Here is a 16,788-nt window from a genome sequence, read left to right as displayed (position 1 = left end):
AAATGAAATGGGTGAGTGTAGGGTTTCCCCAAGTGAATTTCATTCGCTTGTCTGCCATCAGGGAGCTTATCTACTGGGTGCAGCATTGAGGATTTGAACAGACAAGGATGTACATACAAACATGAACTAGTATTGGGCAATAAAAATTAGCTTTTCTGAAGTTATTGTGATTTATAAGATTTGCGGATTTTGTGTCCATTTAGGTATTTTTCAAGTACCTTTTGGGAATTTTCTTAAGCTCTGACCTGTCAACTGAGGTAATCTGCTATTTGAAAGAAAGAAACATCACATCACGCTTTTTTATTTATTAATTTATATTTTCTGCATCACAATAATGTACAAGGAGTCCTATTCCTGTATAATATTACTGATAGGTACATTGTCATTTTTCTTCATTGAAATTGCTTTATATATACAGTATATATATAAATATATATATAAGAGTTTCCAAAGCTGTACGTGTATAATTTCTCATATTTATATATACATGTATATATATATATATATATATATATATATATATATATATATATATATATATATATATATTTATAAATGTGTAAAGTTATACATGTACAACAGCTTTGGCAACTCTTTTATTTAAATATTGTAAAGAAATTGATGAAGAGAACAATGGTAGGCGTAGCTTAAATCAAGGTTCCCCAGAGCTATATCTACCCTTTGGAAAAATTGGTGATGCCGAAAAAATGTCTCTGCCGGGAATATATATATATATATATATATATATATAAATGAATATACATAAAATTTTTAGAATTTTCAAAACACATATAACAACAATTAAACAAGTTTTAGATATCATTACACGCACAGAAGAGGGACTGTTTTAAGCATTTTGCTTAAAAGAAAGTGTCATGTAAACTTAGGTTTTGCGACTTGCCGTTAGAAACCAACAGCAAGGAGTAAGTCCTTATACAATTAAATAATCGTTTTTATAGACAATTTCCACCACTTGTGTATTTGGACCTTTGCTGTCGGAAAGTAGTGCTTATGCATTGCACAGGTGAGACTACTATTGACTTGATATGCATGTATCTCGAACTGCCAAAAGTTTATTTAATTTATTTATTTATTCAATTTTATTTAAAAACAGGGTAGTCCTTTTAGAGCCCAAAGGCCTGGGGTGGTATTCTGAGATCCATTTTATCTCAGATAAAATAAAATATATTATCTCCGTTAAAATCAGTGAGATAAAATACCCTTAAAATCTCTCCGAATTGGTATTCTGAGAACAATTTTATCTTCATTTTATCTCTGTAAGACACACCTATTTTGTAATCAATATCCAATAAGAAACACGCTTTTATAGCTCTCTCATATCACTCAACCAATGGAAATCCATTCCGCTAGGAGGTGTGGCGAAGAGGTGAGATTGCGTCAATTTATACCGTGTTTACACTTAATCGGCAATTGGTTCTGAACCAAATGCCGATGCAGAATTGGCATTTGGATTGCGTTTACACGTTGTTACAGCTCGCGGTTCAGAACCGCGAGCCGATGCAAAAACCTGAAATGATACGCATACCTACAATATACGTCATAATAAAGACGACGCTGGATCAGTGCGCTTACAATTACGTCACAATGGTAAAGTAATTGAAATGCGCACAAATTGCCGGTGCAGAATCGGCTTTCTGTTTACACGTAGTAAAAAAGCCGATTCTGCATCGGCTCGCGGTTCAGAACCTACTACTTTGGTGGTGCAAATTGCCGGTTCTGAACCGCGAGCCGATTCAAGTTGCTCGCGTTTACACGCTATGAAAAAGCCGATGCTGAATCGGCTCGCGGTTCAGAACCGCGAGCCGATTCAAATGCCGATTAATACCGTGTTTACACTTAATCGGCATTTGGTTCTGAACCAAATGCCGATTCAGAATCGGCATTTGGATTGCGTTTACACGTTGTTACAGCTCGCGGTTCAGAACCGCGAGCCGATGCAAAAACCTGAAATGATACGCATACCTACAATATACGTCATAATAAAGACAACGCTGGATCAGTGCGCTTACAATTACGTCACAATGGTAAAGTAATTGAAATGCGCACAAATTGCCGGTGCAGAATCGGCTTTCTGTTTACACGTAGTAAAAAAGCCGATTCTGCATCGGCTCGCGGTTCAGAACCTAGTACTTTGGTGGTGCAAATTGCCGGTTCTGAACCGCGAGCCGATTCAAGTTACTCGCGTTTACACGCTATGAAAAAGCCGATGCTGAATCGGCTCGCGGTTCAGAACCGCGAGCCGATTCAAATGCCGATTAAGTGTAAACACGGTATAAGTGTAAACACGGTATTATTGACTTCAATACGCTTGCACTATACGCTTGCGCGTCTTTACAGAGATTTCTTTTTAACAAAAATGGCAATACTCTCATCTTTTTTTTCGAAGTCTATATCGCATCTTTTCAAGCATCATTTCAAAGACAATATTAGTCAAGAAAAGTCTTATGAAATGCTTCCTGATTGTACAGGAATAACTTTAAGGTGTTGTTCTCAATGAATATATCATTTTTCTTAATTTTCATGCCAACATTTGGAGTTAATTCACTTAAAAATATTGACGAAATCAACGTCGCGGAGATAAAATAGCCCCTACCCTCTTTTAAGTTTATTTTATTTTTTCTTCAAAGTAACTTGGGCGCAAGCACATCACCCGCGTTGCAATGGCCAGATACGCGATGGGTATGTCTACGCAGCCACTGCTCTGTTGCGTATCATCATAGATACGCAAGAAAAAATTTATACGCAAGATAAAATTGTAAATTTAATCTGAGAGATAAAATGTCATCTCAGAATTCCAATTTCATTTTAAGAGATAAAATAAAATATTTTAAAGATAAAATGACCTCAGAATACCGCCCCTGCTTTACAAAAGAGCCCTGTAGACATAGAGATATTTACGAAATGAATGAAATACAATTAATATAAAGTAAAATACAGTACACAGTCAAAAATACATGACATATCAATGCTATCACATTAAATGAATTGAAACAAAAATTAAAAACCTAGATTAAAACCAAAAGACAGTTTAAAAGACAAAGAATATCATAGAAATAAAGGAACCTCAAAAACATGTGACTAAAATCAAACTAAGTAAAATTGATAAATAAGTTACAAAACTGACAATTTAAAAGACAATGAAATTTTTGAAAATGGATGGGTAGGTGTGTGTGTGTGTGGGGGGGTCCCATCATTTATGATACGCAAGTGTCGCACGGTAATTTCATAATGTTTATAGGTGATATCCAGTGGCGCAATTAACCAAGAATTTTGAGGGGGGCTTGATATGGCATATCGCGTAAAATTGGTACAAAGTTGCAAGCGAGCGAAATGAGCGAGCAAAAATCTTGACATTTTAATTACAACAAGTGGAACGCTTCTGGAAATCTCGTCTGCATTACGCGGTTCGATATAGCAGCAGTGCTGGCTTTGAAAACAACTATTGAATAATTATTCACAAAAGAAAACATTCATATAATAATAAAATACTATTTACATTGACCCAAACTGACATTTGACCTTGACCATGTGACCTATAAGACTTGTGCAAAACAATCTTTTATACTTGATAACCTTATGTCTATTTTTTATGAACTTGATCCAATTTATGACGCAAATTCAAAAGATGGCCAAAGATGGCCAAAGTTCGTTGACCCTAAATGACCCTTGGTCATGTGACCTGAAACTCACACACGATGTTTAGGGATACTTGATTGCTCTAATGCCTAAGTTTCATGAATTAGATCCATAAAATTTCGAAGTTATGACATTTCCACAAATACTCCCAACATGGCCAAAGTTCGTTGACCCGAAATGACCATTGAATTTCATCATGTGACCTGAAACTTAAGCATATTCTTTAGTGATACACCATTATAGTCTAGGTGATTGGTGAAAAAAATGTTCAGAAAATGGTAAAAGCATGAAAATTGGCACAGAGGTAGAGTAAGTTATTCTAATCACTTTTGGCAGGGGGTGCCAACGTAAATTTGCCAAACATAGCAACGGTTGCTAGGTAAGATATTTACCTTAGTAACTGAGCTTTATTGGGCTTAAGTAACATTTTCATGAGCGATGTGTTGCATGAATTTTAACCTAAAGCATGTTCCTTTGTATCACAACAGTTTTGATCCATTTATTCACAGCAACGGCTGCTAAGGGACCATTTTCCATAGCAACAAATTGTTTATCATTGTTCAGATGAATATGATCAACATGTTTTACTCAGAATAGCTCAGAAATTAAATCTGGCCCATAGATTCCTCATGTGATGAATTTTTCCTTAGGTAGACCTAATAAGCACCATAGCAACGTTTGCTATGCAACATTTTTTCCACAGTAACCAATTCTTATAGGGTATTTTTTTCATGATCATAATTTATATGAACCATATCTTTTCTATTAAAGCATTAAATACATTAATCACAACAACCCAGGAACAATCATACCATGTAAACACGCCCATGCGAAATACCAGATGATGTAACATGTTTTCTGTAGCAACCAATGGTTAAAGGTCTTACGGTAAGATTATTGATAGATGCTTAAAAACGTAAAATCTTGCACAAATTAAACTACCTCATGGTATGGTTCATATTTCCAAAGACGATGTCTATGGGTTCCATATTATTGGTATAGTAATGCTTGCTGCATGTTAAAAAAACTCACCTTAACACCAATTTTTCTCCATGTAAAAGATCGACCATCGATGTAAATTATTTGGTGTCTTTCATCGCAAAGGGTACCATATAATTTAGTTACCCATTTATCAATGAATGATAATAGAGCTCATGATTACTTATCTGAGTGATTGACTATGGAGGTAGAATTGATCGAATTTGTATCATCGAGAATTAAAAGTCTAGACACCGTTGACATTCTGGAAATTTGTGGCTATGTATTTGCCCTATGAATCTCCTTTAAGACCCTGTATAACACCTACAAATGCCCTTGGAAAGAATTCCACAAAACCAACATTTAACAAGAGAAGAACAGTTAGAAGAACAGTTACAAGAGCTCACTAGGATGCCATGGGTGCTTACAAGTTGAATATCTCTGATCTTGGAGCGATGAAAAAATGACCGCCAAGAATTGATCGAGTCAAATAAGAAATTATTTCAAACATCAAAATCCCGCCAGAAAGTAATTTTCAAATGAGTGCTTGGATACCACTTTATCTCTAGCTAACAGTAGTCGTTCTCTTGAAAGCCAACACACTATGCCTTGGTTTATCCCCTCCCTTTCGAAGCCTGCAATGAAGATCATATTAGCTTTCCATACCGTTTCCGGACCTAATGCCATGTGCAGGAGTTGATTTTGACCTGTCAATTCCGTCTCCAGGTGTTTTGACTTGGATCAATCCTGCAGCTCTGTGATCTATCATGACGTGAAAGATCCTGCATGCTAGAGTTGATTTTGACCGATCAGTTCCGTTTCTAGGCATGTTGGCCGGATCCTGTAGCTATATGATTGATCTATCATGACTCGACCCTGCAGAAGTTGATTTGGACCTGTCCGTTCATTTGTAGGTGTTTTGACCTGGATCAATCCTTCAGCTTCAGGATTTATCATCACGTGAAAGATCTCCCAAGAGTTGATTTCGACCGACCATCAGTTCTGTTTCCAGGCTTGTTGGCCTGGATCCTGCTGCTCCGGGATCTATCATGACTTGAAAGCTCTCGCAGAAGTTGATTTTGACCAGTCAGTTCCGATTGCAGGTGTTTTGGCTGGGATCCTGCAGCTTCATGGATCATTACTTGAAAGATCTTGCAGGATGTACCATATGATGCACTTGTGATATTTGGGGCCCGTTGCAGAAAGAGTTGCGATCAAACGCAACTCAAAAAATCTTGCGCAACTTGATTTTCAGCCAATAAAGCACCCGTGTTCGGGACTTGCGTTTAAGGACGTTCCACAGTTAAAGTGAAATCCATGTCATTTTCACCAAACTTTCCACATTGATACTTTAGAACCTTAATATTCGAAATATGCAAAAATTAACATAGGTCCATGTGCTTGATTTTTTGCTATAGAGCTTCAAAGTATACCCAAATTGATGTTCTTAAAAATTGCGCATTCAAAAGAATTTGGCATTTTTAGACCACCCAAGATTACTACAATGAGTTTAAACCTATATTACTCAGTCAAAATACATGAAAAAGTCATAAAATTTCGCAAGAGAGTTAATAATTGTATCGTTAGAATGGAGAATATATTTATAGTGCTATTTGTTTGCAATTTTAAGTTTAACAGCACTGCCATTTCTTAAAAATTGCGTAAAAGACAACAAAATCCCAATCTAAAAAATGTGAAATTTCAGTTACAAACTACAAACGTACAATAAATGCTGCACTTTATTCAAAATCCATGTCATTTTCACCAAAATTTGCAGAGTTGTAGAGGAAGGTATACCTAAGCGGTACAAACATTAAAAAATAGGGGTTCATGTGCTTGTTTTTAAACTATCAGCATTTTTATTAGAGCAAATGTGCTTTTTAAAACACCAAAAATGCGCCGAATGCTTTGTATCTATGTGAAGAAAAAAATCAAAACCACTCTACCATTCATTCAAACTCGGGGTAATATTCGTGATTCTTGGCAGCACTGCAGAGTAAAGTATTTTGAAATTGTAGAGAATGTTTTTTTGAATGGTCCATGGAATAATTCCACTTTATAGCTTCATGAAATAACACATCGGATCTGCAGTTAAAGTGCAGAAGATGAGAAAAATCAGCTCATACCCGCAGCTAATTAATCACCTGTTCATCCATTGTGACGTCAGCGCGCAGAGTGTAAACTATGCGCAGATCCGGGGCCTATTTCATAAAGAGTTGCTATCATAGCAAGTTGCTATGATAGCAACTCTGGTAGAATAGCAGCTTTTACTTGCTATGCTAGCAACTTGCTATGATAGCAACTTTGCATTTCATAAAAGCACATTCGCTGGAAAGTCAGCTTGACTTTCCAGCGAATTATTTGAATAGTCATGTACGAGGCTGATTAGGGGGAAATCCCCTTTCTCTCCAGTTTTTTGTTTTCAATTCAAGTCATAAGTTTAGGTAGAAAGTACTGGCGGATCTGGGGGGGGGGGGGCACAGCCGGCCTGTGGCCCCCCACCTTTGAGAAGCAAGATTAGAAGAAACAAAATTGAAGGAGAATATATATTTTTTTTTGCTTGTAAATTTTTTTGGGAGCGAAATTGTTATTTAGCAGCTGCAAACAGGGTCTGCAGCATAAGACTAGCCGTTGATACAGAGTGATGGCTCTATGGTGATGCCTGGCTTGCAATTCTAGAAGAGAGTAAGAAGAAAATACTAATTTTTCCTAGGATGGCATAGCATTATTCTCCATTGTGTAAGTTTTCAGAGAATTGATATATTTTAGCCCTATGCCATGGAAAAAATTATTTTGAAAAAAGTGAAAAGGCATCATTATTGCCGGTCGAAATTTCACCTTCAACAAAGTTTCTACCGTACAAGTTTAATCCCAGTCCCACACTTGACTATTTGTGTCGGTAATGCAAGGTTGTATCAACAACAAGGCAGGCGCAGGCCACTGCTGGTGCAGTGCTGTTAAAAATCACCCTGAAGCAAGTAAATTTGTAGGCTCTAATTATGCATGAAACATCGAAAATGACCTTAAAAGATTATTTTTGTTCAAAATGGAAATGATTTTTAAGTTATCGGTTTCAACGGTGAATAACCATTCAGTAAATGGATTCAACAATGCCATGGCCACAACTTTTTTTTTTGAGAAAGTCAGAAACAGAAAAAAAAAAGCAATCATTTTTTTATCGCATACATTCGTAATTCCGAAGCTTCATTATTCCGAAGGTTCGTTGGTCCGAAAACGAAGTGAGGTTCGTAATTCCGAAGGTTCGTTAGTCTGAAAATGAAATGATTAACGAACGTTATTTCGTTTTCGGACTAACAAACTTTATTTTCGTTTTTGGATTGACGAACCTTCGGAACAACGAACCTTATTTCGTTCTTGGATTAACGAACCTTCGGAACATCAAACCTTACTTCGTTTTCGGATTGTCGAACCTTCGAAATAACGCCACAAATGTTCGGATTAACGAACCCTTTTACGTTTTCAGATTAACGAACGTCGAGGTATAGGCAATTTACGTGTTTCGGAATTACGGACCTTCGGAATAAAGAACCTTCGGAATTCCGAAGTGTAACCTTTTTTATGGCCTAGGGCTTTTTTAATTTAGGCCTTGAATTAAACACTTCCACATAATAGATCTACCTTCCTCTATTTTTTCCCACAAGAAAAAAAATCCTCTCCATTTTTTTTTTTTTTTAAAGTCTGTCTATAACCTCCCTTTTTTTCCCTTTGCCTGCCCTGGGAAAGACTGAAAAATTTGCTGTTTCGGAGGAATTTTTTAACATTTTTTTTTTTGGGGGGATAGGTAGAACAAAAAAAAAGAAACGGCATTTCTACTAGAAAGCATTACCTTAATATATTCTTCATTAGCATTATTATCATAGACATTGCTCTAGATATCCGTTCTCTTGTAAGAGCCCTTTGGGCATGCCTGAGCACAACGTATGCCATTCTTCACAATGAAAAACCTTTTACAGTGTCAACTTGACGCTCCCCCATGACCAGCGTCAAATATTTAACCCTATTTGACGCTCCAGTAACCATACTTGACGCTCCAGTAAAAAGTTGACGCTCCCACTGGAGCGTCAACTTTTTATGAAATGCGCTGCAGCGTAAAATATTAAATTTGACGCTGCAAGTGAAAATTTGACGCTGTTTTGGGACTTGACGCTGACGCTGTACCTTTATGAAATGGGCCCCTGATTGATTCATTGTTACACCGAAGACGATGATGGCTGTAACTTTCTTGATGTATTCCTCTGTTGCCTCTAATATTCTTTGTCGAGCATAATGCATGCTTTACAGTGGTTTTGCTTTTCCCTAAATTTTGGACTAGATATATGCCCAACTCTGTGAAGGCATGTGCGACACATAAAATGTACGTTCTATTCATTTACTAGATTGGTGCACAAAGTCCCAAACTACTGGAAACTGCACAGTTGTACATTATATAAATATTTTTTTCTTCATTATCTAGATAGAAACTATTGCAAAATAAATGACTCAACTGTCCAGCATTATAATCAAATGAAAAAGGCGCAACATACATACAGACAATGATGCTTGAGCTGTTTCAGGTCTACTGCACATGCTCTACAGTGCATATACAGGAAATGATTCTTGAGGCTGTTTCAGGTCTACTGTACATATATGTTCAAGTCAGTCAATATGCTATCAAAATTTTACTGACAAGTGCATATGCATTAATCGCCATTACTTCCCAAGAAGGTTTGTCATTTAATTGGGAGCGATTAGTTAATGTCAATAAAATTTCAGCTTCCCTTTTCCCTCAAGGTTCGGTGTTTTTCTAAGTGTTCCATGCTACATCCACTACAATACCCTGTTTCAGTTTCATAACAAGAGAGATCCTAAATGCACATTCAATGACTCAATTATGATTTTTGTCTGTGTGTTAGCTTTGTCATGTGTGAGTAAAAAGTATGCAAAAATAGAAAATTATGTATATCGAAATTAGGTTTGTTACCTAGATAAGATTAGGCCTACTATGCAGGCATTATAATTATTTGGACTGTCTCTGAACTTTTTAGGGATCTGGTATATTTTTTCATTCCAGAGTCATACCTTGACCAATTTTCTAACCACTTTCATTCAAACACTATGTCCATATGTTGTACTAAGTAATATTATCTATAGTTGCTATGGAAAATGTGTTGCTTAGCAACTGTTGCTATACATGGTTGGAATGTTTCTTGATATGTGATTGTAAAATGGGTGCTTCGAAGTCAAATATAGTTTTTGAAATGTAGATAACACCCCAAAAATGGTGGTTGCCAAGGTAAATATGTAACCTAGCAACTGTTGCTATACGAGAAGAGGTCCGGTTGGCACCCCCTGCTAAAAATGTTCAGCACTATTTTCTCTATCTGTCAGCCAAATTTCATACTTTTACCATAATCTGAACAATTCTTGCTATTTTTTGCACCGATCATCTAGACTATTACTCCTATGTCTAAGTTTCATGAACTAGATCCGTAAACTGTCAAAGTTATGACGACATTTCAAAAACTTAACCTTGGTTAAGATTTCGATATTGATTCCCCAACATGGTCTAAGTTCATTGACCCTAAATGACCTTTGACTGTGATCATGTGAGCTGAAACTCAGGCAGAATGTTTAGTAATACTTGATTACCCTTATGTTCCAGTTTCATGAACTAGGTTTATATACTTTTTAAGTTCTGATGACATTTCAAAAACTTAAACTGTTAAGATTTCAACGTTGACAACGCAGCCATTGCAAAAGCAGTGCCTTTAGAGACAAAAATCTAAGTTTGTGATAGATTTTGACATAATATTCAGTAGATAATGTATTTCGTTCCTTTTCAAAAACCTTAACCTTGGTTAAGATTTCGATATTGATTCCCCCAACTTGGTCTAAGTTCATTGAACCTAAATGACATTTGACCTTGATCATGTGAGCTGACACTCAGGCAGGATGTTTAGTAATACTTGATTACCCTTATGCTTTAGTTTCATGAACTAGGTTTAAATACTTTTTAAGTTCTGATGACATTTCAAAACGTTTCAACGTTGACGACGTCGCCTTCGGAAAAGCGGCGCCTTAAGAGACAAAAATCTAAGTTTGTGATAGATTTTGACATATAATATATTTCGTTCCTTTCCTTTTCTCTCTCTCTCTCTCTCTCTTTTTTTTTGGGGGGGGGGGGGGCAAGAGCCCCCAAGCCTCCCCCACCTATACGCCAGTGATGATATCAAGGAGATAATAAGAACAATGAATCATAAACCTGGTTGGTGTTTGACATCGATTTCGAGCTTTAACAAAACCATGCAAAGATTTACTTATACCAATGATACCTGATACAAACTGATCTATCAATGAGGAATTCAGCTCTTACCCCTGAGCATTCACAAGCATATAGCCTACAAAAGACTTCAATCTAATCATGTCCACTGCATTAGGATCACTCAATTAAGGCATCAGTAACAAAAATTATATTTGCTTACAATAATCATTCATCTTCCGCAATTGACTTTGTGTTCAAGAATGTATATTTCTGATTTATTGTCCAAAAGGCCTTTGCTATACCGAGTTACCATTATTGTTATGCATAAGGAAGTAAATAAGTCAATATAGAAAATGGAATTCGCACCTCATGTTTTCAGGGCAGAGTAACGAGTGTTGTAAAAGGTACAAGTACTGAATCATTAAAAAGCCGAGGGGTTCCCTGTCATATTCTAGTAAATTTTTAATGTAATATTCAATAACATCTGAATATTACCTCTAGGAAAATGGATGCTTTTATATTGTAAAATTGGTGGTGCATTTTATGTATACAAATTCATTTGCGTTCACAATACATAATCTAGTCGGAAACGGGGGTTCCCGTGCATCAAAATGTGGAGGGGAGAAAAAAAGAGAATTTGTGCAAAAATGTCCATACTTTGATCAAAACTTTGGATATACATCTATTTGTTATTATTATGAGCTAATGCATAATGTAAGCGTTCGACCCGAATTAGAATAAATTAATACGCTTCATGGCAGTATTGATGTATAAACTTGCTAATATATAGGGCATATACGTCAGAATCTATTACTCGATATTGCACTAAAATGAGCCCCGAAGCAACCTCTTTGTTGTTGTTGGTGACTATACCGCAATGCATCTTTTAAATACGTGCGTATAGCAATAGAAAGGTACATTATTGAGATTGGTGTAGGAGCGCAAGGTGTTCTTTCTACATTTTTATGATACCACTTGGAGAAGTTATAAAATACATTGCTCTGCATGTCTACATACACTCTAAAAACTGGAGTGCTAATTTAGCTCTTAATGAGCGTGTATAGTGACTGCACTTCGGAGTGCTGATTTTCTCGTTCAAATTTGAACTAAAAAATCAGCACTCCGAAGTGCAGTCACTATACACGCTCTTTAAGAGCTGAATTAGCACTTCGTTTTTTAGAGTGTAAGATTAAATTTCGCCACCTCAAAGCTTAACCTCGCAGTAGCCTGCCGAAAGTTACCCATATCTGTATTTTGACTTTATGGAGATATCGTGCTTTGGGGGCAACAAAGTTGACCAAAATAATGGCAGTCTGCTATATCGCACCGAGGAACCGTCCTGGCACATCAAAGCCTACACTGAAGGGAGTCTATCGAATTTACCCCCACCTCTATCCATATTATGACTCATTTGAAAGATATCGTGCTTTGGAGCCTCTAATGTATCTGGTAGATTATAAAGCAACTTTGATTTTTAGGGGAAACATTTGGAGGGGACATCGCTCTGCATGTTATATGTGATGACGATCTGTCACATCAAAATCTACCCTAAAGGGAGTCTGTCAAAGGTACCCCAATCCTTTCGGTTGTTGGTCATATGTTCTCAGATGATGCACGGGACCCAGTTTCCGATCAAGCTATAGTGTATCTCAAATGAGTTCCCATTGAAAGTGCAAAATGACAAAAAAGGAGAAATTTGTGGTTTATGACAAGTGCAAATCAAATAGTTAATAATTGATCAAGTACTCCCATGGTTATCAGTAGCAGGATCGACGGTGTTACTCGTGACAAGTGCACCTGACAATCGTCTCGAGAAGATGTTCCTTATGGCAACCCTGAAGTGTGGATGCTTGGTACCGTAAATCACTGGGTTCATGCAGATGTTGAACAGGAGGAAAGCCTGTGCCAAAGGCGTACCCTTGACTCTGAACCATTCTCCGCCGAGAATATAAAAACCGTATGGAAAGATACATAGAAAGAACCCTAGAGTCACATAGAAAGTGTTCTTCGTGATGCGGGTCTCAAGATCCTGGCCTTTCTTGACTGGGACTCTGCGGTTGGCAGCGGTGGGATTCTGCCGAAGAAGAAATATCAAGTTTGAAAGTTAAAAATACAAATATAGAAGCAAAATAAAGTTATTTATCAGTAACAAGATATGCATGTTCAATTGATGAAAGCCTTTATTTTGCAATCTCATGAAGTCTGTTCGTTAGAAAAAAAAAGATGGTTGATACTCGTATCAATAAGGAGAAACACACCCGGAAACACAACACTTTGCAGCTTTGTTTATCAATTCTTGAACATACAAGTAAAACAGTACCTGAACAGTGCGCTCCGTCGGATTGTTGTACTGGACTTGGGCCCCAGTGCCGGTCGATTCTGTCACGGCGCTCGCTACGGTCGCGCTAACAGACGCCACCGCGATGTTCTGCTGCTTACCGCTCGATTCCGGGTCTTGCACGGTCGTACTTGTGCCATTTCCCGCGGTATTCTGCTTTGATTGCTGCTCGGGTGATACTGTGTCTTGTGCGGTTGCGGTCGTTCCAGTAGTTCTAGTGTTCTTCTGTTGTTCACCAGAGGACCATGCTTTCTGCTTCCTCACATGCTGTTTGACGTGTACGAAAATTCGCAGATACACGCATATTACAATGGACAGTGGTATACAAGTCAGAAAAGTCCCGGCAAGGTAGGTATGGGTAAGGTTTTCAGTTCCGTCCGGCCGATCTTCAAGATCACTGCAAAGCTTGGGACCGTCATCATAGCCGAGTTGCGTGGCACCGATGGCATAAGGCACAATAATGACGGAGAAAGGAATTAGCCACGTGACAAAAAGAATGATGGCAGCGTTAACACGGCTGTATATCTGCAAAATGGAAACAGATACAAACTGCTAAACTGGGATTTGAAATAAAACTTCATCATCGTTAGTTATTTTTCGACTGGTCTTTTTTGATTGGAAGAAACGTTTTCTTGCAGTTTCATTTGCAGGGGGGGGGGGGGGGGCCGGGCCCCTCGGCCCCCCTGGATCCGCCTATGGATGGAGCCCGGGGGGGGGGGCACTCAGTATATAATGCATAGTGGGTATGTGCCGCGGAGGGGACCCCCATTTTTACACTCAAATTTCCGTTTCAAGGCATATAGCATTTTTGTCTTATTGAGAAAAAGAACAAAGAAAGCCGCTCCAAAGCATAGCATTTTCTTCTTATCGAGAAAAAAGAAGAAAGAAATCCGCTCCAACGCTTCGCATATTTTTCGTTACGCCGTTCCGGTCGCATTGGTTAAAAGCGGCCGCAGAGCGCTGTCCGACCATCGCGATCGCACCCGGCGGCCGGGCTGCCGGGGGGCTAGCTGCATCATGCACGCATGCCCGTTCCATATGCATAATAGGCACACGCTGGCGATCCGTTCCAAGGACCCCCGTTTTCACAAACATTTATAGTTCCAAAGCCCGTTCCGAGGACCCTCCTTTTTACAATAAGCCCGCTCCAAGGCCCCCGTTTTTTTTTATCTCGCCCGCGGCACACCCCTACCACTTTTTTGTTCGAGTGCCCCCCCCCCGGGATGGAGCTCAATTTTACAGCTTTCTTACGGCGTACGTTTGATTCCAAGATACTCGAGAATGCCTTGAGTACTTCTTACGTCAAACGTACGGCCGACGTATGACTCTGTGCACTCCCTTTGTCTAGGGGGTAATTGTCCGGGGGTTGTTGTCCGGGGGGTAATTGTCCGGGGGGTAATTGTCCGGGGGATAGTTGTCCGGGGGGTAATTGTCCGGGGGTAGTTGTCCGGGGGGTAATTGTCCGGGGGTAATTGTCCTCGGGGGGTAGTTGTCCTCAGGGGTTAATTGTCCGGGGGGTAATTGTCCTCGGGGGGTAATTGTCCGGGGGGTAGTTGTCCGGGGGGTGATTGTCCAGGGGGTAGTTGTTCTGATACCGTTTCGGTTACTTCCTAACCATTAGTGAAAATAATATCAAGGTTATCCCGGGGTTATCCAAAAAGCTGATTCCAGAAGATTGCTAGGCGACTTAATTTGCATTATGTATGGTCCTCTTAGTAACACTATAACATGATCTGAAGAATGGAATGTTTTATTGAAAGAACATGTTTCGAAGAAAGTTACACAACTCATCTTCATCCTTGATAAGAAACACAATAATCGTTTGCGTTCATACACTGCATGTATTTTAGTAATTGGTTCCAGAAATTATGTACATAAGTATTCTGTCGTTTTAAAGAACAGAAAGGGACATATGGATGAACATGGTATGGGGTTATTAGATAAAAATCATCATCGATTTAGTTGGATTTTTGTCCAATTTGATGTAGGCCTACATCATTCTTTTATCTTCACTATTTCATTAACAAATTATTATCGTAACTTTAAGTAACTATAACATAGGAATGCAAATTGGACAGTAAAGCTCTTTTATTTCAAAGACATGATAGCATTTTGATAAAGGGGTCTACCTTTTTATACGTTGCCGTCGAAGTGGTGATGAGAAACATGCGGTTGAAACCGATAGCAACCAAGTGCCACACACTACTGCCACTGCAGGTGAACCGAAGTATAGCCACAATGATACAGGTTTCATCTGGAAACGGCCAACCCCTGGTAGATACCAGCCCGACTATGATCCATGGAATGGTCAAACATACCAGAATATCACTGACAGCCAGGCTAGTGAGGTACACGTTGGTGATCGTACGCAGCTTCGGATATAGGATGACGCAGGTAACCACGAGGACATTACCGAAGAAGCCGACGACGGCAATGGTCCCGAGCCATGCTGCAAGCCATCTTCGAGCTCCAATATTAACGTAGCCACCCTCCAGTTCATCACTGACTGGGGATGAAGATGTATTTAAGTCATCATCCATGACTGAAAAGAAAAGGTTTGAAATCGTTGCAGTCTGGGGGAAAAATGAATAAAACATTGTGGATCTATGACATGTCATACACATCACAATCATGCGGCAATTCGTAGCCTCTTTTTCAGTTGGTTTAGGGGACTCAGCTGTCCCACACCATACTTGTCAAGCATGTGAAGGGTACCGTTTTGTTTCCAATATTTGTTAAGGGTAGGGTTTCACACGCCAATACTTGTTAAGGGGGGCATTTTTAGAACATGGAAAATACTTGTTTAGGGTGCTTTGCTAAACCCCATGGTCACGCATGGTATCCACCCGTCAATGGAAGTGCCTATATAACCTTCAAAATATTTTTCAATCGACTTTATCCTCACTGAACAATTCTACCCCACTCCAAAATTAAATTTATGTTTTTTTTATTAAGGCGTACTTTCTAAGCCACTGTGTATGTATTTCCATGGAGTTTTTAAAATCTGAATTCGGGTAACTATGAAAACAGGGATATATTGTTAGGATTGGTGATATCTTTTTCCTGCTCATGTGGAATTTAGTTCCAGCCGTTGTATATACTTTAGGACTTCAGTAATCATACGAGAGTTAATTGTACGCATGTATATAGACGAAGGGCAATGGTAAACCCCATGCCATAATAATAAAATAATTAAGAAAGACAAATTGTAAATTCATTGGTAGAAAATAAAAAAGGGAAAGGATTCAACGTTTCATTGATATATAGTATTGTGAGATTGTTTCTGTATCGAAGAAGGAAGAAGAAATTGCCAATGAACAGAAACTACAGTGAATATAATATACATGTACTTATTTCGTATTTATACAGATACATAATGTGTGTACGTGTGTGTATGTGAGGATGAGGATGTGTACGCGCATGTGAATGTAGGTGTGATGTATACAGGGGCGGCGGAGTGAAATTGAAAGTGAGGGGGGCATAGGGAAAAAGGGCACCTTTTCTTTTGAAAAGGGCACTACCTTAAAACAATCTACAGTGGCATAATGGGGCA

General features: G+C 38.5%; 1 protein-coding gene across 1 annotated transcript; it reads right to left on the bottom strand.

Moving 5' to 3' along the window:
• Positions 1–12,089: 12,089 nt before the first annotated feature.
• On the bottom strand, positions 12,090–15,775 carry LOC129267781 (G-protein coupled receptor moody-like). The gene is made up of 3 exons (XM_064105301.1): positions 15,365–15,775; positions 13,218–13,760; positions 12,090–12,971 (listed from the first exon to the last, which is right to left on the bottom strand). The coding sequence occupies exons 1-3, from the start codon at positions 15,773–15,775 to the stop codon at positions 12,636–12,638; spliced, it is 1,290 nt and encodes a 429-aa protein (XP_063961371.1). The 3' UTR covers positions 12,090–12,635.
• Between the last annotated feature and the right edge of the window lie 1,013 nt (positions 15,776–16,788).

The sequence above is a fragment of the Lytechinus pictus genome, chromosome 1 (assembly GCF_037042905.1).
Source record: "Lytechinus pictus isolate F3 Inbred chromosome 1, Lp3.0, whole genome shotgun sequence".
NCBI lineage: Eukaryota > Metazoa > Echinodermata > Echinoidea > Temnopleuroida > Toxopneustidae > Lytechinus > Lytechinus pictus.
The sequence above is the reverse complement of the archived record's forward strand: the minus strand, read 5'-3'. Positions and strand labels throughout refer to the sequence as shown.

Bases quoted from the DNA above. Each gene is read 5' to 3' on its own strand.
- LOC129267781 (XM_064105301.1), bottom strand. From the start codon at position 15,775: ATGGATGATGACTTAAATACATCTTCATCCCCAGTCAGTGATGAACTG. The intron at 13,761-15,364 runs GTAGACCCCTTT...TCCATTTTGCAG, and splicing joins CGACGGCAACGTATAAAAAG to ATATACAGCCGTGTTAACGC. The intron at 12,972-13,217 runs GTACTGTTTTAC...CTTCTTCGGCAG, and splicing joins CGACGGAGCGCACTGTTCAG to AATCCCACCGCTGCCAACCG.